General features: G+C 50.7%; 1 protein-coding gene across 1 annotated transcript; it reads left to right on the top strand.

Annotated features, from left to right (window-relative positions):
* The first annotated feature begins 5,875 nt into the window (after positions 1–5,875).
* On the top strand, positions 5,876–21,140 carry NATD1 (N-acetyltransferase domain containing 1). The gene is made up of 3 exons (XM_039847626.1): positions 5,876–6,195; positions 14,549–14,667; positions 16,380–21,140. The coding sequence occupies exons 1-3, from the start codon at positions 6,090–6,092 to the stop codon at positions 16,494–16,496; spliced, it is 342 nt and encodes a 113-aa protein (XP_039703560.1). The 5' UTR covers positions 5,876–6,089; the 3' UTR covers positions 16,497–21,140.
* Positions 21,141–21,380: the final 240 nt, after the last annotated feature.

The following is a 21,380-nucleotide window of genomic DNA, read 5'->3' as shown; positions in this document are numbered from 1 at the left end:
TTCATCTTGATCCAGCAATTGTTAACGATTTGCCAGACCATCTCTCCCACCAACCCCAATCATTGAAGAGTTAGTGGCAGACATACATAATTGTGTTTTTAATCAGTTGTCATCACTTAAACAATAAGAGACCTCATCTCATTCTTTGATTTCCAGCTCCTATTGAAAAAACCAGAGAACCCAGAACAGGTCTTCCATATGAATGGTCAGCTGAAATGAGCAGTAGCTGCCCCTTTAGACAGGCAGGTAGTCCCCACTTTGCCACATGCCACACTGCTCCCTTTTGTCTGGCACCCTGCCTGTATCCCTCAGTCATATAACTTGCCTTGGCCCTGTACCCACTGATTTTCAACCCTCAATCCATTCTAGATGATCTCTGAGGGCCTCCAGGTCTTCTAGGGAGGATGTTATCCCATCCCTTCCCGAGGCTCCTGTTAGTCAGGCCCATCCTGGGGGCTTGTCCTCTGTCTGGATATCAGACTTTGGACTTAGCCTCACCCAGGTTTGAATCCTGGCTCCAGTATCTACCACCAAGGAAAACTATGGACAGTTCTCAGCCTCTCAAAACCCCACTCCCCTCATTTGTATGATCCGTGCTCCTCAGGGTGGGTGTGAGGATTAATGAGGTCATGCACATGGAGCACTCTGCACATCACCTGGCAGGTGGGCAAATATGAACATATTCATCTCAGTGCAGTGAAGAATTGGAAATTAATGTAAATGCCCAACAACAGGATATTAAGATAACTATTGTATCCTTCAGATGCAAGCTGAGACAAAGATGCTATATTTAGAAATGACCCAAACAGCAGCTGAGACAAAGATGCTATATTTAGAAATGACCCAAACAGCCATCCATAAAGGACTGTATCAAACAGAATGGTTAAGGTCTCATCTTCTATTATGACATCGTGATATTCATCCAGCAGAAGCCTGTACAGCTGTAGAGAAGGGTGAGAACACTGTCAATGTGCTGACAGAGACAGAGCTCCAGAATATACTGGTAAGTGACATGCTTAACTTTGGGGTTAAAATAGTAAGAAAAACTATATCTTTCTATTTACTTGGGTTCATGTGTAGGAAAATGGAAAAATTCATAAGAAACAAGTAAAAATACTTCCCTCTGTGTGGTGGGGAGAAGGGGGAAAATGGAAGATAGGCACATGAGGCAGATTGTTCCTGGTTGCCTGTCTATGTTTTGCTTTTGTTTTTGAAACAGGTAACTACATTACCTAATCAAAATTAAATTTAAAATGTCCTTAAATAATTATTCTGTGGTTTTTCATATGTTAACAATGAAAATTGTTTACAGTATATTGTTAAATGGGGAAAAAAGAAGATTACAAAACAGTGAATATGCTTACATTTTCATTGGAAGAAAACACTCAGTATGTACAGAGCTCCATGTGAACAATTTTGTGTTTTACTCACCACTGTTTTCCTGGAATCTAGAATACATAGTAGTTCCTCAATTAACATTGACCAGGCAAGCAAATGAATAAGTGAATGAATGAAGGAATGGCTACAAGAACAAAAAGATGTAAAGAAGAACACATAGCCAAACTGTGAATGGTGGTGGACTTCAGAGGTGGGTTTATGAAGGACTTTTATCTTCTTGATCATTTTCTATATATGCTGAAAATTTTAAATGAGCACCCCTTGTGCATCCCATCAGAAAGGAAGAACAGTGAAGGCATTAAAAGAAGTGAAGGCTCAGTCTGTGGGCATAGGGCAGCCAGGATCCAGATGGGATAAGGAGGTGGGGGCTCACTGGGAAGAATGTTGGGTTGGTGACCAGGGCAGATACCCAACCCATCCATACTCATTCCACCCAAGCCTAGAAAAGCTGAGGTCCCAGGGAGGGTAGAGCTATGGGAAGAAAGGCGAGGGCCAGAGAGGGCCTGCAACTGGCCTGCAATTTAGAAATTCAATTTCTAAATCTTTCACTTATCCATCCTGGAGCCTCCTCCTCATGGAGCTTCAATTCCCCTCTCCTACAATGGAGTAGTAATGTCAGTGGGTGCCAAGCCCATGAGCTACCTACACATGGTGGGGTTCACGGTAGTGGTGGCAGTTGAGGTTGACCTTTAGGATTCTGAGGTCAAGTTCAGCTGCTTCCCTGGAGTTGGTGGCCCCTGGCCCCACCACAGTGAATCAGAACATCTTCCTTGGGGTGCCCTACAGAGACCATCCCACTCTTGAAGACAGAGTAGGGAGGTGCTGGGTTTGAATCTGACTCTACCACTTGCCAGCTGTATGACTCAAGGAAGTCACATAACCTCATCTGTAAAATAAGGCTGATAATAACACCATCCATGAAGCATTTTTGTGAGAACTAAAGAGCTCAGGACAACAAGCACTGGTTGTTGTCACTGCTTATCTGGACTAGTGCAGGGGTTCCCTGCCTCTCATCTTTCCCCTCCATGGTCCATCCCCCATGTGGCAGGCAGAGGGTCCTCAAAGCATAGGCTGATGTACCATTCCATGGAACAGATTGCTGACATGCACAGCTCCCTGGGCCAATTGCAAAGGCATCACGCCGACTAAAGGAAGCAGACGCAGGAGGCCACGTGCTGTGTAATACAGTTTATATGACATGCTGGGAAAGGCAAAATGATAGGGACAGAAAACAAGTGGGGGATGGGGTAGGGGAGGGTTAAAGGGACATGGGGGCAATGGGGATGTAAAAATTGTTTTCTAACTTGGTTGTGGTAGTAGCTAAATGAGGGTATACATTTGTCAAAACTACACTCTGAAAAGTATAATTTTTACTATATATAAATACTACCTTAAATGTTTTAAACAAACAAATAAGAAAAAGCCACAAACAAAAACCAAACCATGATGTATATACTGGGCTTCATTTTATTCTTCTATTTATATATATGTTTGAAATTTTCCAATATGAAGAATAAAAAAAACTAAATTTGTGTCCCTGATCTGCTCAAAATCATCTCATGGCTCCCTCCAGGCTCAGAGTAAAAGCTGAAGGCCTCACTGTGGCCAGCAAAGGCTCTCAATCGGCCCTCAGCTCTCTTGGCCTCACCCCCATTCCCTGGCTCACTCTGCCCCTGCCACACTGCTCTCAGTGTGTTCCTTAAACACACCTCAGGGCCTTTGCACTGGCTGTTCTACCTGAACTGCTTTTCCCCCAGCAGCTCCTGACTCAATCCCTCACCTCCTTCACGCCTTTCATTAAGAAAAAAAGCCCAGCTCAGTTGAGGTCAGTCCTAGCTACCCTGTCTCAAACCTCCAAAATCACATCACACACCTCTTCCAGCTGAATCTGTCTCTGGGGAAGTTGAAATGAACCATATTTCTATTTTCTTCTTTACTCCTTGTCTCTCTCTCTCCTAGAATATAGCTCCTGAAGGACAAGGAGGTGGGTCTGTTCATTGTTGTGTCCCCCTAGAATAGTGGGGGACTGGCACATAGTAGGTACTTAATAAATAGTTGCAAAATGAATTAATGATTGACTAAATGATATCTTACATACATATGACCTGGTCTCCATGTGGCAATGCCAGGTCCCAGCCATGGGGTGCTCAGGGTCCATTTGCCCCAAGACTGTTGGGACTCAGATTTGCTTTTTAACTTCAGGAGTCACACATTCATTCAGCAATCACTCCACCCAAGGTCTACTCCATGACTGGCATGCTTTGGCATTGAAAGATAGAGCAAATCCAATCATCCATTAATTGTTTGCTTTATTCTTTTATTACTACACCGCTTTGTTCCTCAAAGGATTTCTGCAAGCTTCAAAGACCCCAACAAGCTAATAGACATTTAAAAGTAGGAGAGAAATAAGGGAATCAAAAAACAGGGAGGACCCTGGTTCTTATGCTGGACCTAATTTGCACTGGGACCTGGCAGGGACTGAAGAGAAGAGGACTCTCCTCCGGATCCAGGCTGACTGGGGAGCATCAATGAAGGCTTCCCAAAGGAAGTGATGTTTAGACAACAGCGTATGTGAAGGCCCAGAGTGGGAAACAGCATAGCCTGTTCATAGAATTTCCAGAAACTTGTTCTGGCCTTCCCACCTCACTCAAGTTCTTTGGAGACAAAGAAGTCACCCAAGACACACACAAGATCACATCTTGTGCTCAGGATTGCAGCTAGCCCTGACTCAGTTGAGGTCAGGGCCCTCTCTGATTCCAGCATCCCTTTCTGTCTACTTGTATATAATAATTCACAGCTTTGTTTTGTTTCCAAACTCCGTGATAATACATATACTTTTTAAAAAATTTTTTAATTGCTAGGGTATTCTCAATAAATATAACTGACAAAGGACATGTAACCAAACTATAAAAAGAACTCAAAAAAAAATGAATAGGCAAAATACTTATATAGGCACTTTACAAAGTAGATTTCCTAATGACCAAGGAACATATGAAAAAGGCTCCACACCATGAGTCACTAGGCAAATGCAAATTAAAGCCAGTGAGACCACTTCACACTCATCAGAATGGCTAAAATTAAAAACACGGAAAAGATTGACACCACAATCTCTCAAAATTGTCAGTAGGACTGTAAAATGGTATGACTACTTTGGAAAAAAGTTGGCCAACTTCTAATGAAAGATGCACCTACTATAAGATCCAGCAGTCCATTCCTGGTGGCCACCCAATTGGAGTGCTACAATACGGATCCCAAAAGATTTGGTCAAGAATGTATATGGTAAGTTTGTTCACAATAGTCAAAACCCAAAAACAATCCAAATGACCGTCAAAAGGTGGGTGGATAAATAAATGTAACTGCACACAATGGAATACTATTCAGTGATGAAAAAGATACTCGCACCAACATGGATAAATCTCATAGATAAAATGAACAAAAGAAACTAGACACTAAAAATACTATGTGATTCCATTTGTATGAAGTTCTGGGAAAAGCAAATTAGTCAAGGTAGTAGTTACCTTAAGGGGTGGGGCACTGATTGGAAGGAGACGAGGGAAACACTGTTCTGTACCTTGATTTGGGTGATGGTCATGTGTGAACATCAAGCTTACACCTTAATAAACAAACTAGTAAAAAGTAACCTATAGTCATGTGATTCAGTGTTGCAGCTGTGAGTGGGAAGGCAGGTAGCTTCAGCTGTGAGCAAGTCGGAACGGGGAGGGGAAGAGGGCGGGGGTGAGGAGCAGGGGCCTGGTGAAGTTCCCTTGCACGAAAGTCTGGATCCTGGAGAGTCCAGCCTGTCCTCAAGCAAGTAAGTCCTTGGCTCTCTTAGGACCCAGTTTCCCCATCTGAGGAGCGGATCTGGGGATCTCCAAGGTCACTTCCTGTAGTTTTGCCTCTTGAGGAGCGGTAGCACTTCACCCCTATCCCAAAAAAGGTTTCTTAGGCTAATTCCGCAGCACCAATCCTCCCAGGTCTCCAGCCGTGTGACCTCACAAAGGTCTCTCACTGCACTGGGTATCTATTTCCTCATCTGTAAAATAGAATCGAGCATATCTATTTCTCAGGCTTGTAATGAAAATTTTCACTGAGCGCAGTGAGTCCTTCCTTACTGAGCGCTTTCTATCTATACTCACTAGCGCTTTGCTATGCACAGGCCACGCACACAGCAAGTACTTAAATGGTGTTTGAGAGGGGATGATTAGAATTTCCCTAGAGATCATTACATCTTTTTAAGAAGGGATCCCTGTGGGAGCCCCAAAGTTGGCTGTGGGTCAAACGCAAGACGGAAAAGTGGCCTCGGGAAGGATGTGGCGTGCGTTGTTTTGTTTGGAACTTCAATTGGAACGCAGCCGGCGAGGCGCGCGGCCCCTTTAAGAGTGGGATGGAATGTATCAAAACAAAAAGGCCCCGCGCCCACTGGCTGCGCTCTGCACGTGACCTCACAGCTGATTTCCTGCCCCCCCTCTTTTTTGTTACAGCCGCCGCCGAGTGTCAGTTTCAACGCCGTCGCCTGCGGTCTTTCAGGCGCGGGCTGCCGGCCGCCCCGCGCCCCCGCCCTCCCAGAGCCCCGGCTGTCACCCCCGCACCTCCGCGCGCCCGCCGCAGCGGGCCCGCGCCCCTCTCCATACTCCCGGCCTCGCCGCGTCGGCGTTAGCCCGGGGTCCAAGCGGCCTCCTCCCCGCGCGCAGATGGCGCACTCGACGGCCGCCGTGCCGGTGGGCGCGCTGGAGCAGGGCTGCCCTATCCGCGTGGAGCACGACCGTCGGCGCCGCCAGTTCACTGTCCGGCTCAATGGTAACGCGGTGACCGGCCCTCCCCCGCCTTTTGTCTTCCAGCGAGCGGGGCCCGCCGAGGCCGCCCCCTAGCTGGGGCGCGCGCCCCCCTGGCCCGCAGCCCAGGAGGGGCGTCGCAAGCGCGCGCTGCGAGGTGGCCTCGGATGGCAGTGGTTTGGCCCAGCACTCCTGGCGCGGGCAGGGGGCTGAGCTCGCCAGCTGGGTGGGGGCGCGGCCGACTCACGGGCCGCGGAGGGGCGGGCCCACGTGGGACATCCTGGGAGGGCGGGCAGCAGGACCCCGGGCAGGGCGGAGGCAGAAGCGAAGAAGCTCTGGCCCCCTACCGCCAGCTCCCTACCTTAACCACTGGGGACACGCACCTGCTTAGCCCCGGCTGTTTTCTCGTGTTAGACAGCCGCTGACGGCTGCCGTTTGAGAGAGCCTGAGAGCGGGTCAGCCATGACCTACCCCTTCCCCTGGTGTTAAATGGCGTCCTGCTGCCCTTGGGAACCTTAGCTTTTCTGCACGGAAGCGGCAGTGCAGAATCCTTTGGGCAGACTTGGGACTGATGGAGAGAGGGGCTTCTCCCGGCGAGGGGGTGTGTGGAGGGGTATAGTGTTATCGTCCTACCCCAGCGGCTCTGAGACTTTGACCAAATTGCCTCATCTCTGTGTGCACCAGTTTCTCCATCCCTACTACAGGAATAACAGCAGCGTACACCTCTGGGCTGGTTGTAAGGATGAAATGCTGTAATAAGAGTAAAGGCTTAGAACAGCTCCTGCGGCACATAGGAAGTGCTAATAAACATGTACTGATCATTATTTTTTAAACCATTATTTTTAAAAGCGAAGTCAAGTCTTGATTCCCTGTAAAGAAAGGTTCTTCCACTCACTAGCCTACACCCCTCCTCCTAAGAGGTCTGGAAGAAAGAAAATAGAATTATAAAATTAAGAACCATGAATTCCCTGCATCCCACCCCTTCAGTATTAATTTTTTCTTCCTTCCCAGCTGGGCTCCCTGTGGCAGTGTCCAAACTGGGAAGACCCTTAGAGGCCACTGTGTCCATTTCTGAGAAGGGACGGCAGGGGTCCAGAATAGGAAGAGGCTTGCCTGATGTCAGACAGTGAGTTGAGGCAGAACTGGGATAGAGTCCTGCCTGGTCTGACTCCTGGAACTTGGTTCCTCCAGTCTGCACTTGGACACAATCAGGAGGGGCCAAGGCCTGGGGCATGGACATTTCTCAGATGCCTGTTGGGCTGTGCAGGGCATTGAGCCAGGCCCTAGCCCATCGGTGTTACAATATCCTATGATGTGGGGATCACCACCCCACCTTACAGATGAGTAAACAGAGGCTCAAGACCACATGGCAGGAGTGACTTGCCCAGCATCATGAAGTGCCAGAGCCAGAACTCAGACACTGTGTTCTTTCCACATGGAAGCAAGTCCTTCCACCACCATGGTGCCAACTGTGGCCGAGCTGGCTGCGACACTCAAGTGCCTTGGCCACTCTTGTGGGGAGAGGCCTGTGGTTTTTCTGAGGCTCCAGAGAAGTCTCTGCTTCCTTTGGTGGCTCAGGCAGTCACAGAGAAGGAGACATTCGAGGTTTCCCTTCTTTCTCTCCCAAATGAGTCTAGCCAAAAGACATCTCTCTAAGCTGATTATTGTCAGGGCTGGAGGTGCCCAGCCACATTTCTAACTTGCCCACTTCTGGAACCTACTACCCATATGGCTAAACTATAAAATGGATCAGGGATCTCCTAGCCAAGTCCAGGGAGCAGTGCAAGGCTGCCAGCCCCTCCCCAACCTGGACTTGGGGGGCTGTGCAGCCCAAGCTGGCCCAGTCTAGGTGTACATATTGGGGGAAGGGGAAGAGATAATCTGTGTCTGGGCCTCACCCTGCCTCAGCTGGGGAGGGGAACAGCCTGTCATAGTGTCTTCTGAACTGCAAGGCCATCCTTGACAGCCAATTCATCATGCCCATTGAGAGGTATAAACACTGAGGCTGAGGGGTAAAATGGCCTGTGGGGCTCCTGAAGCCTAAGCCATCCCCATAGCAAAGCTGGGCTGGTGAAGTTCCAGCAAGCTCTGGTCCTGGGTAAAGGAAGAGGTTTGAGCAGCTGTATTAAGTTTTTGTTGTGTTCCAAGCAGGCCCTGTGCCTTTAGAGTCACACCTTATCCTCATAGCACTGCTGGGTGCGGTGAGGGGAAACTGCTCTTCCATTTTATAGATGAGAAGACTGAGGCATGAACAAGTAATGGACTCACCCAAGGTCTTGCACCTTGGAGGCTGAACAGCTAAGATTCATTCCACAGGTCCTTTTTGAGCATCTGCTGTGTGCCAAGCACTGTTCTAGATACTGAGGACTCGTGGGACTGACAGTCTGGAGGGTGACGGACAATAAATCAAGTATGAGGTGTCCTAGAAAACAAGGGCCTGGTGAGAAATAAGGCAGGGCAGGAAAGGCATGTCAGGAAAGGGCTGCTGTTTAGAATCAAGTGTCCAGGAGGGCCTCTCTGAGAAGGTGGCATTTAAGTAAGGAAGGCAGCTAGTGGGAAAAGTATTCCACGTGGAAGCAGCAGCAAGTATAGAGGCCCTATGGTGCCTGGTGAACATTAAGAGCAGCAGGGATTGGAGTAATGTAGAAAGCAGCATCATAGCAGATGATATCAGGAGGTCATGGGGGCAGATGGTACAGGGGCCTTGGAGGGCATTGTGAGGACTTGGCTTTAACTCCGAGTGAGTTGGGTGCATGGCAGGGTCCTGAGCAGAGAATGGATGGGATGTTCTAGGCTCTGGCTGGTCTGAGGGAAACAGACTGTGTGAGGCAAGACAACAGGGATAGCTTCTGCACTAGTCCAGGCAGTGTGAGCAGAGGTGGAGAGGAATGGCTAGCCCCTAGACAGATGTTGAAGGAAGCCTGGATAGGTCTTGCTGACATAGGATGTGTGAGAATGACAAAACTCAGGCTTGTCTGACCTCCAAATCCAGGTTCTGAAATGCTAATTTGTATATCACCATTTCATAGGTGGAGAAACAGGGCACACAGCCAGTAGGCACCTAAGCCAAAATTGAGCCGCCACCCCTAGGTAGCCCCAGTTTTGGCCTTCCATCTCCCCTCTAAGCCAGGGCTGAGTGTCTCATTTGCTTCAGGAAGAGTCATTTGGGGGTCCTAGAATCCTGGTGCTTTCCACATCCTCCCCAACCCCCATTTTACATATGGGAGGACTGAGGCCCCAGAGAGTCAGCAGCTACCTCTGGCCTCCCTCAGCACCCCCAGAGGCAGCAAGGCTGAAAGTGCAGCAGCAGGGCTTGTGGCATTCATATCCCTGGGTACGAGGCCCCTGCATGAGCCCGTGCTGCTGCCCTCAGAGAGCCCCCATTCCCCCATAGCATCCTATGACGGCCATCTAGAGCCCTGTCCCTGAGCAGAGTGGGTGGAGGGATGCCAGCTGTGGCAAGGGGACTGACTGGGACTGTGGTTGGACTTTCCTAGGTAATTCCTAGGGTCTACACTCATGTGCATCCTGGCTGAGCCCCTTAAGCTTTCCCAGGCTGCAGTCCCCTCTGCCTAACCTACCTCTGAGCCACCAATGTGTGGCCCCGCCCCAACCAGGCTATGCACATGAAGACACCCAAAACACCAACTGGGCGCTTCTGGGGGCCTGCCCCCTGCTCCTGCACCCACTTGTCCCCATTCGGCTACCTCAGCTCTCAGAGGAAGCAGAAGGCCTGGTGCTGGCTTTGCCCCTGCCACACTCTCATCCGCACAAAGGGCACTTTGATCCACTTGCCCTCCTCCCAGGGCTGGTGAGGACAGAGCGGAGATGGCGGCAGTCATCACTCTCTGCAAAGACCCATGTCTCCTACTCAGAACCCCTGCTCCTCTTCCCCACCTGTCAGGAAAGATGATTTCTTGGTGACCATCTCCTCTAGTAACTTCCTAGGGCTTTTGATTCTGGGGTCAGGGCTGGTGGAGATACTGGAGGAGAGACCCAGGGAAGGGTCCCATTCCCCTAATCACTTTAACTTTTCTCAAAACTAGCTTAGTTTGTGATCTCCACGTGATTCTTAGGCCCAAGAGGGAAGTAGCAGTTGTCCCAGGACAAGTGAGGTCTTGGGCATAAGGTGTTGCAACTGGTCTGAGGTCACCTGGAAGAGCTGGGACTAGAACTCAGGACCCCTCTCTGCATTAGGCTTGTTCTGTGGCCCTTAAGAGTGGTGAATACTGACCCCCTTTGCTAATCAGAGGCTTCCAGTTCTTGGCAGCTCACAGAACCCAACCCAGAGAAGAGCCTGGGCCCAGCCCTGCCATGCCTTGGGGCTCTGCCCACAATGCCATGAACAGAGATTAGCAGTATCCAGTGGCCCAGACACGGGTGACAGATGGCCGTGTGCCCAGGGTTGGAGGAGACTGATAGCCCAGTCCTTGCCTTCCGCTCATGGTCAGAGGACCTCTGGGGTGGTGTTTAGGCTCATCATGAATAATAAGGAAGAACCAGCCCTGGGAGGCTCTAGGGGGAGCGGTTCCAGGAGGAGGGAACAGCCTAACAGGCGGGGGACTCTAGAGCTGGGTGTATGTGAGAAAATGTGAGGAGGCCAGTGTGGCTGGACCAGAGCCCTGAGCAGAGGACGGATGGATCCGGCTCAGCTTCCATGGGGTGCCCGTGGAGATGTGACAAGTGGCCAGATTCCAAGCGTGTTTTGAAAGTTATATCCATGGATCAACTCGAGGTCTGAGAGAGAGACAAGGCAAGAAGGATCCTGGGATCTTGGCCTGAGCCCCAGGGCTTGGTCATTTTCTGGGGCTCTCCAGGCAGATTTCGGGGAGGGGAAGGGGAGTTTGGGCCATGTCAGGTGTGGGCAGTTGGGACTGGGTGGTCTTTGCGGGCCCTCTAAGGCCAAGGTGCCAGACTACAGGCCAGGTGTTTTGGATTGTCCGCTAAGGGTCTGGTTCATCCTCGGCTAGTGTGATATGGTCTGGCTAGTGGGGGGAATGGTGAGGGAGTGTCATTAATATGCTCTTTCCCTCACACATAACTCATATCCACACTGGTGGCCCTAATGCCCTTCTGTTCCTCTTTCAGCCAAAAGAGCCCCCTAAGGGTGCTCAGCCTGTCTCCAGCCAGCTCCACACTGAGAGCTGTGTGACTGACTCTTGGGGCCTCAGTTTCCCTCTCTGTAAACAGGGCTCTGAGAATTCTATCCATTATATAAGATTCTCATGAGGATTAGTACGTAGAGAGAGCTGGACCCATGGCAAAGCCCCACAAAGTGTGAGGCTTTTTTCTTTTTTTTTTTCCATTTTCCCATCTGCTGTCTCTCTAAAGGTGCAGGGCCAGACTCTGGGAAGGCTAGAGTGCTGGGCATACCAGTAGCCTGCAAGTCAGCCTCAAACCCCTATAGTGTGTCTGGCAGAAAGAGCATAGCAGTTGTTTGTAGGACAGATATTTCTTGGATGTCTTGCCTAGGCAGAGCACTGGGAATGCAGTGGTGACTGAGGCCATGTGACCACCAGGAACTGACAGAGGTGGGGAGTATGGTGGGTCAGAGACTCCCCAAGGCCATTTGGGTTCTGGTCCATCCACAACCCAGGTAGCCACTCTAGGAGTGTTGATTGAGGGAATGGGTAGGCAAATGAACAGAGGAATGCTAGTAAGCCTGCAAGGATCAAGGTTCTACCACCTTCCTCTGTAGGGATGGCAGTGGCACAAAAGTCGAGATCTTTTCAGTGGCCTGCAAGGACCCACATGATCTGGCCCCAGAACTTCCAGCATGGCTCCCTGCCACTCTCCCCCACTCCTTCCAGCACAGCCCTGCCTGCCCCTCACTGCTTCTTGGACATTCTACCTCAGGGCCTTTGGACATGCTATTCTCACTACCTGGACTGTTCATCCCCCACATCTTTTGGATTCCTCACCCCTTTCAAGTCTTTGCTCTAGAGAAGCCTTTCCTGTGCACTCTCTTTAAAATGGCAGCCCTGCCCCCTCACCCCTTCTCTGCTGTATTGTTCTCCAGCTCATCACCTTTGAATTCTATATTGTTCATAATGATATTGCTTATTGTCTGTCTCCCTTAATGAAGGAGCCAGTTTTCTTTTCTTCTGCATACCCTGCACCTTAAACCCTGCCTGCCATGTAGTTGACCCTTGATGAGTTCTCCGGTAATTAAATGGCAGGGAAGCTCCTTCAGTGACTGGTGACCAGGTCAAACCCAAAATAGTCTCTTGATCTCTGCTTTCCTGTCCTGGGTGAGCTGAATTATCCCCCAGCAGGTGTGGGAGCCAAGAAATGAGTCCTGTGCTGCATGGCTGGGGCAGGCAGCAGTGGAGGCCAAAGCTTGGCCTCTTGCCCACCAGAACAGCAATCAGGCCATGAGGAGGAGGTGCTGGGGGCCCTGGAGGCATGGGAAAGAGGCAGGGCTGGGGGCCTTCCTCACCTGGGCCTAAGGAGGGGGAAGGGTATTCCAGGCTGAGAGAACTACCCAGGCAAAGGCCTGGAGGCAGTAGATGGAGGGTGTGTTGAGGTGACGCAGAAAGACAGGACTGGGCTCTGAGTCTGGAGACCTAGGTTCCAGCTTCACCTCGGATTCGCTGTGTGATGCAGATCCTCTGGGTCTTAGTTTCCCCATCTGGAAATGGGGAAGTGAATTGTAGCTTCACTCTTGGAGCTTCGGGGAGAACCAGAAAGCCTCCTAATTGGGGTTGGACCCTGTTGTGGTGTCCAGTTTGCTGTGAGATCCTGGACTGGTCATTTGTATCCTTTCAAAAATCAGAGAAACACATTTAGCATTGACATGTGTTCTTTTGGGGACAGTGAATTATGTATTCTAACCTCAGGGCCTTTGCACTGGCTGTGTCTTCTGCCTGTCTTTCCCCTACCCTTCCTTCAGCTATCTCTTCCTTGATCACTCTCAGCTCAGAGGCTTTCTCCTTGGAGGGGTCTCCCTTGACTACCTCTGACTAAATGGCCTTGTCTCTCCCCTAACCCAACTTACTTATTTTCTTCATACATTCACAGCTCCCTGACACAACACACCTTGGAGCTGTCCTCAACTCCTGTTTCACTCACCACATCCCAGCCATTAGCATAACCTGCCAGCTACACCTTCAAACACCATCAGAGTCTGATTCCTCCTTACACCTCTACTGCTTCCCTCTGTGCCCCTTCGTCACTCACCTGGACTAGCGCAGCAGCCACATCACTGGTCCCTCTGCTTCTGCCCCCAGTCTGTTTTCATAGCAGCCAGAAGGATCCCATGACATGATCACAGCCTGTCCCTCCTCTGCCAAGGACCCTCCTGTGGCTCCCAGCTCATGATGGCTTAAGAGGCTCTGTAGGACCTGCCCCACCCCAACCCCCTTCCTGCCCTCATCTCCACCCTTTCCTTGCCCACTCTTGCCTCAGAGCCTTCGTACTGGCTATTCTCTCTGCCTAGGCCACTTCCCTAGACATCACATAGCCCAGTGCCTCTCCTTCCTGTCTCATCTCCACCCAGCATCGCCCCGTTTTTCACCCTCTGCCTGCTGCTTTGTTCGTTCTGTCTCTTCTTCTAGTGAGTTACATGAGGTCAGGGCTCTCTCTTTGGCTTGTTCATTGCTGTGTCCTCAGCACCTGAAACAGTGCCTGAGGTTCAGTAAACATTTGTTGAATGAGATGGGTATGTGGACAGATGGACAGATGGGATGGCTAGGTAGGTAGATGGGCAGGCAGATGGAGGATGGATAAATAGATGGATGGATATGTATGGTTGGATGGATGGACAGACAGACAGATGGGGAACTAAAGACTTTGGTTGGAGGAACTCCAGTTAAATCAAGTAGACTGGCAGGCTTGAGGGGGCACAAAGGCCACTTTGTTCCCGCATGCATGCCTAGTATCACATCTTCGTGGACATTGGCGCCACATCTTCTGACCTTCCATGGGCCTGACAGGTAGCCTTGATGACTCTCATGGCCTGTTCTCTTTTCTCTTCAGGCTCTGGTTTAGTTAGAGACTTGCCAAGCCCTGCTCTGCATCCAGTGCTGGGACTCCAGATCCTTAGGAAGATGCTCAGCTAGGGAAGCAAAAGGTGGACTGTGGGGGATGCTGGGAGTACTAGGATGCTGAGACTAACAGCAAAGGCTCACGGGCACCTTGAGTGTTCCGGGTACTGCTCTAAGCATTTTATGGAGATTACCTCATTTAATTCTGCAAACACCCTTATGAGGAATGCTTTACTATATCCCCATTTTATTGATTAGGAAACAGGCACAGAAGGTAATTCAAGATCCAACTTCACAGCTTGGCTCTAAATGCCTGTTCCTTTACCCTGCCCTCTGTGCCTAGGTCAGGCACTTAGAGTCTCCACAGCCTCATGTGTTCACCTCCTCTTGCAGGATGTCATGACCGGGCCGTCCTGCTCTACGAGTATGTGGGCAAACGGATCGTGGACCTGCAGCACACAGAGGTTCCTGATGCCTACCGCGGGCGTGGCATTGCCAAGCACCTCGCCAAGGTAGGGAGGTGGGAGTGGAGAGGTGCGCCCTCCCACTTAGAGGAAACCATAGCCCTGGTGGCTGCCTGTAGCCTGTTTCTTGGCCAAAGTGCAGATGAGTGCCTGCCTTAGCAACCGGTTACAGCTGGGAGCAAGAGGTTGTCGGGCAGCACATTTCACCCACTCCTAGCTACTCTTGGGGTGGTGGCAGTGGTTCTGGGCCCAGGTCCTAGGTTCTGCACAACTAAGCATCCAGGGCTACTGACACCCACTGTGTGTCAGGAGCTCGCTTGCTGAGGTCCCAGCACCTGTAATAGGTGCTCAGTAATCTTTGCTGAACAAATGGATGATGAATGTTCAAGTAAATTGGCTCATGCCACATTCCCTGCCCCCAACCCTTTCATCCCCAAAGCACCTCAAACCCCATACTGCTTGGAGAGCAGGTTTGAACTTAATGAAGGGAATTGTATCCTGGAGCAGAGAATAGCTTTCTGAGGACTGTTCCTGGGGGCCCAGTTTCCTTCCTCTGCTCTTCCTGCCTCAGACCTCTGCTCCTCCTCTACCCTCTGCCTAGTCGAGTTGGTACTGCCTGGGCCAGGGCAGGGGTCTTGTGCCTGCTGGGGAGGAATGAAGTCTATAGGAGCCAATTGTGTGACCAGTGAAGAAACCAGATGTACTGACCTGGGTAAAGGGGAGTTGGGCCCTGCCCTCATCCTGGGAAGCCCTGCCTGCCTAGTACCTTTATCATGTGACCTCTGACCAGAGCCTTGGGCTTTCAATTTATGTGCAAAATGGGAGAATAGACTGGAATCTTGTCACTAGAGTGTCTCAGGTTGTGAACCCTAGGATCAGGTGTGGACTGTATGGTGCAATGCACAAGGCCAGTTGAGGGGTATTAGAAGGTCAACCATGCAAGTGCCAGGCACATAGTAGGCACTCAGTAAATGCTGCCTGCTTCCTTTTTTATCAGGACAACCAACCCCACCCAGGCTGTCCTCTACTTTGTTTTAGCAAATATTGAATGCCAGCTGTGTGCAAGGCCCTGCGGGGCAGGGAGGTGCCCAAGACATGCCCTTGTTCTCCATCTCCTGAGCTTATTGGAGACAGTGACAACAGCCATAGATCAAGGCCACACACTGCCCACCCCTGCCGCAGTTGCTTCACACCATTGCCTTTGGGAGCCCATTAAAAACTAAGTGTGACCTCTGCTGGGCACAGGAAGCCCTTTGGGCTGTGAGAGCCCTGAGGCGCCCTGACCCACTAGCCACCAGGAGCTGTCAAATGAAGGATAAGTGATAAAGAGGAGTTTAGACAGATACCCCATGAATGCAGAGGACCTGAGAATGGAAATGGCGGGCTTGTTTGGAGATAGGCCTCAGGGTAGGTGTGGGACAGCCAGGACAGGCAATGGGCTGGGGTTCTCCAGGTGTAGCCCCTGCAAATGTTGCCACCTGGCTTTTAGCTGCTCTATACTGAAGCCGCCTCTTGGACAGTTTTGGGCAGAGGCTCAGGATCCAATCCTGCCTCATTCTCTTCTATGACACATGTCTCAGGCAACTTACCAATGCTTTCTGCCTCAGTGTCCCCAACTGAAATACAGGGGTGGTGATAGCACCGCCTGCCTCCATTGCAGTCTGGGTAGAACAGGTAGCCCTGGGCAGCAGAAGGAATAGCCTGGGAGGTGTGGGAGCTGGGCCTCTGGGCACTGACTGCTCTCTCTGCCCGGCTGTCAGGCTGCTCTGGACTTCGTGGTGGAGGAGGATCTGAAGGCCCATCTCACATGCTGGTACATCCAGAAGTATATTAAGGAGAACCCACTGCCGCAATACCTGGAGCGCCTACAGCCGTGACCCCGGCTCGAGGGGCAGGAGTGCGCCTGCCATATCCTTCCTCACGGCCTTCGCCCCGGTCCTCTGAGTGCTCTCAGGAAACCTGGACCCTACAGGGGACAGACTCAGAGTTATTTTTGTTAAGATGCTCATCTGTGGTCCCTGGAGGCGGCTGGCCGAAGATGGGCAGGGTTCCAGTGACTATGGCCAAGGGGAGACCAGGCGGCTGCAGTTCCAGCAGCTCTGCCTCTGTAGACGCTGGCTGGCTTCTCGGAATGTCACACAGCCTATTGTGGGGAGGCCTATGAGGGCCTTTGGCCAGGACTGGAACATGGATGGGGCATCCCTGTGGCCAATCTGAGTCTCACCTACTGTTCCCTGCTCTGTGATTAGCAGGGGGGCTCTCTTGGGGTCCCTTGCCACCACTGTCTCTCCATCTGTGTCCTTTCTGCAGATGATGAGGGCGTCCCAAGCTGAGAGGAGCAATAAGAAACTGTGCCAACTTCTGAGGGGTGCAGCAAGCCATGGCTGCCACTAGTGCTGCCCCTCTCTTCTTGACTTGTGTGCCCTGGAAGGGGACAGTGAGGGCCAGCTCTCCCTGATGTGTGAGGCCCACAATGGGTAGACTGGGTGCTGGCCAGGGCTCGGCTGTGTACAGAAGAGCATACATGCACATGCGGTACCCATTCTTGTAACTCCTTGCCCCCTTGTCTGTCAGTTCTGCAGGAAACCAAGGTCCCTGTCCCTCATGGCTGCCCTTCCCTCCCCATTTACCTGTCTGCCAGGGGCCAGCTCCAGGTGCAGCCAAGCATCTGGGGTGGGAGGGAGGCATAATGTCCTCAAAAACTGTCCTCGCCACCCAAGAGAAACATTTCTGTAGAGGGATTTCCTTTGTGGCCACTTGACATCACCTTTCTCATGATGAGCTTGTGGCTGGGCATGGTCTATTGCCTGTGTCTGGAGTCATAGGGCCCCTCCCAGACCAGCCTTCCTGGTAATGGCTTGAGAGGCACCCCAACACCCTTTGTTTGGCACCTAGCCTTTCTGGGGCTCTGTAGGCTTTAGGGGGCTGGTTAGGCCTCAGGGTCTTGACCTCCTGTGCCCTGTTCCTCACAGGTCAAATCCTTACCTGCTCCTCTATGAGGCTAGAGGGGAACCCAGGAATCAGGGACCCTTTGGGGCTGAGACCTAAGTTAGCGAATATCTGAGAGTGATGTGTTCCCTCCAGGCTTCTGACTGGAGATGTGGGTGCTGGGGGCACTGGTTACCATGATGACTCCTCCCTTTGACTTGTAGCAGCAGGTGTTGGCCTATGGTTGCCTTTTCCACTCACCTCTTCACTCCCTGTCTCCTCCAAACCCCACGTCACCACCACCACCACTGCAGCTCAGAGGCTCACTGCAGACATTTGTGCACAGACACCTTCCCACCCATTGGCAGGAGCACCCTCAGTGTGCACATGCACACTCTGGCCTCCAGGAATTCCTGAGAGAACCCAGAGCACCCGCTTCCCTCCCCATTCACACATCTCTCCCCAAGTTCAAGCACAGACTCCGTCATGAAAACTTCTCTCCAGTGTCTCAGTGAGCTGGTGCTATCTCCCTCTACAGCCTGTGTGATGAGGTGACCCAGTTCTAGGAGGGTGCCCTGCACACAGAAACACAGGGCAAGCAGGAGACCAGAGCCCAGAAAACAGAGGGCTAGGTGGTATCAGGAGGGACCTTTTCCCATCTCCACTGTATCACAGGCTGAACCTGTGTCCTAATAGCTGGTAACTTGCTGTGCCCAGGCCAGCATGCACACAACACATTTGTTACTTGAACCAGGAGCTGTACATGGTCTGGGAGGTGGGGGGAGTGCTGTGCAGCCCTGGACCCAGGGACAGCTTGTCCCCAGTTCCCGTAGTTGTGATCTGGCCTCCTTGCTTCAGCTGCCTTAAAGTGCCACTTCACTACAGGGGGTCTTCTGCTGTGGCCAGCCTAGCCCTCAGGCTACAGCAGAGCCTAGAGGCAGCAGTGATAGCCTACTCTACTGGGCTGGGGACACCACAGACCCTGGTTTGGAGCCCCCAATCCCCTTCAGCCAACATGGCCAATTTTGCTGTTGCTGGCCTGCCCCTGGTGCTGCCTCATGTGTCTGGCATCCCAGCCTCTCCCCTGCCAGTACCCAGCTGCCCTTGGAGCCTTTGCTCAGGAGGCAGGGGGACTCCCCCACACACACCCTGGGGCCCTGTTCCAGCAGGTTGCCTGAAGGACCCATGCTCTCCTGTCACATTTCACTTTGTTTCTCTTTCTTGCCTGATCAAAATAGGTGGCAACTCATGTGCCTTTCCTACTCAGGACCGGTTCCAGGTGAAGTCTGGGCCAAGCCTCCAGACCTCCCTTTGTAATTTTTCAAACTCCTGAATAGATCGCATGACATACATTTCCATAAAAGCTGTGGCCTAGTGCATGGCTCCAGGACTGCTTCTAGATGAGGTACAGTGGGTACTCTCTGGCCAGGGGCTGCTGTCTCCATGCCACTTTGCTCCATTCCCACGGCAACCTGTTGGCCCTCCTTTTAGTGATGAGGGATCAGGCACAGCAAGGAGACCACGTGATGTGAGGAAGGAGAAGAGAAGGCAGAATTGGTGAGCACTCCATTCTGCCATCCCTGCTTCTGTTCTTATTTATTTGGTGGTACAGCCCCTGTTTTCAGGTAGGGAAAGTGAGGCTCTGTGAGGCACTGGGATTTGATGAGGTCTTACGACAAAACAACAGTGGCATCAGGACCTGGGGCCTGCTATCGTGCCTTCCACATCTCTTATTTCCCACTAGCCAGGGTCCTTGCCATGGCTCCCACTTCCATCTGAGGTAAAGGCTGCTCTGAGGCATACTCTCAACATGGGTTACCCCTCGCCTGCAGGACAGCTGGAAGGAGTTTACCTGGAAGAGGCTGTGATGTCCCATCACCTCACATCGGCTGCTCTTAGGCAAGTCCCTCTCCTTTTTAAAGAGTCTTGGGACTTCTGGTCCAGGGGAAGGAGGCGGGTTGCCCATCTAAGCTCATGGAGTAAAGTCACAAATGGCCTCAAAACACAGGCTTGAAAGCGTCCTGCACCGGGCCCAGAGCCAGGTCTCATTACCCTAGCTGCCCAGGGATGGGGGACACCTTCCTGAGTGGGATGTTTTCCTCCTAGTTCCCATTCTGGGCATTATAACACTACCCCAAAACAGAGGAAGAGGGCACTGTAATCCCAGGCCCTTCACAGTCTTATACAGCTGGATTCTCATAGCAATTCCATGGGATGTCAGTCAGGCCTATCTTAACAGATGAGGAAACTGATTCTCAGAGTGGGGTAGGCACTAGGTTATCACCCACATGGCTAAAAGGCATGGGGACTAGCATCCATGCCCAGTTCCTGCCTTCACTAAAATGATGTGCCCTTACGTGCTGTGAGGTCTAATGTCCACTTAGGTGACAAATGGCTTTGAAGAGCATTTCACAGATTACTGGCAATTTCCTTGTTTGTAAGGCTGAGGTGGGTTCTGTCTGGAGCTACAATGTACATGGCTAGTCAGGGATGCCTGGCAGATGTGGAAAAGATGATCTTGCATGCAAAGCTGGGTTGTAAGGAATATCAGTGGAACACCCAACCATACACATTTTGTTCCTCAGTTCAGGAGTTAGATTTGCTGAAGTCCACCCAAATGTCCCCCTCTACTATTCTCAGGGTCTCACTCCTTCCAGATCAACACCCTATATTTCATATTGGAGGTCCGGCAAGGCTGTGAATTCAACTGGTAACCGCAACCTGCAGGATCAAATTTAGGGTCATATTTTCAGTTATATCATTCTTATGGCTACAGGATATTAAAGAGATTCTTTTCTGGTTGTCAAGGATGCTCTCTAGTTTTATATCTTCGCCTTGAGCTGAGTCTACAGTTTTCTTTCTGCTGATTCCAGCAGCCAGCCTACACCAGAGACCCATAGCTCTACCATCCCTGTGACCACAGCAGCAGTTGATTAGTCTCCCAGCTTTGCCTTCAAGAGGCACCTCACCCCAATCTCTTAAAATAGGTGATATGTTAAGTAGTCATTTTGCTCCTGAGTGCTGTGAATTTCCAGGGTCCTCTTTCCCCTGGGCAATGAGGTCATTACTGGGACCTAATCAGGTCAGATAACCAACCTCAGGTTTCCATGTTTGAGAGATGGTTCCTCTGACACCATTTCTGCTATGAAGAACTGTCAGGTAGAGCCAGGAAAACTGTTCCATCCAGGTGCTTCAAATGGGGTTTAGTACAGGGGACTGGTTATGAGAACTGTTGGGAGGATGAAAGCAAAAGTGAAATGAGCTTTTGCATCAGGGCTTGGGATATGTTCTTGGATAGTTGGAACAATGGCACTTAATGTAAGGGAGCTGATAAATGAATATGCCTAGATGCAAAGGAAAATTTCAAAACATATGGGAAGTTACTTGATTAAAACCTGACAATTTGACCAATGAGGGGTTGCTGTCTGCCCTTTGAAAGAAGCCAGTTTTCTCTGATATCCCTAAGCTGGTAACCATTTCTGCCTAATACTACAAGATTTACTTGGCTGTTGAATGGAAAACTGGTGATCAGAAAAAGTTATTCATTTTATGGACATGGAAAGAAAACATGCAGGTCAAGATTGATTATATTTATTTTTAGTTGTGCAAATAGATTTTGAACCAATATCAAGGCTAGATCAATGTATCTATAAGATTCAAGCCTTTTATAGTTAATCATGTCACACTGCCCTAGAGAGTCACAACTTGGTAACCAGTAGATAAAACTTATTAGACCTATTGCTAGGTCTAATGCATTCCTAATGCGTGATGAAGTCACGCATTAGGAATGCATATCAAACTACTTTTTAGTCAACTAGCCTTGTAATCAAATT

This window comes from Pteropus medius, unplaced genomic scaffold, assembly GCF_902729225.1.
Source record: "Pteropus medius unplaced genomic scaffold, Ma_sr-lr_union100, whole genome shotgun sequence".
Classification (NCBI taxonomy): domain Eukaryota; kingdom Metazoa; phylum Chordata; class Mammalia; order Chiroptera; family Pteropodidae; genus Pteropus; species Pteropus medius.
This window is presented reverse-complemented; position numbering and strand designations above follow the sequence as displayed.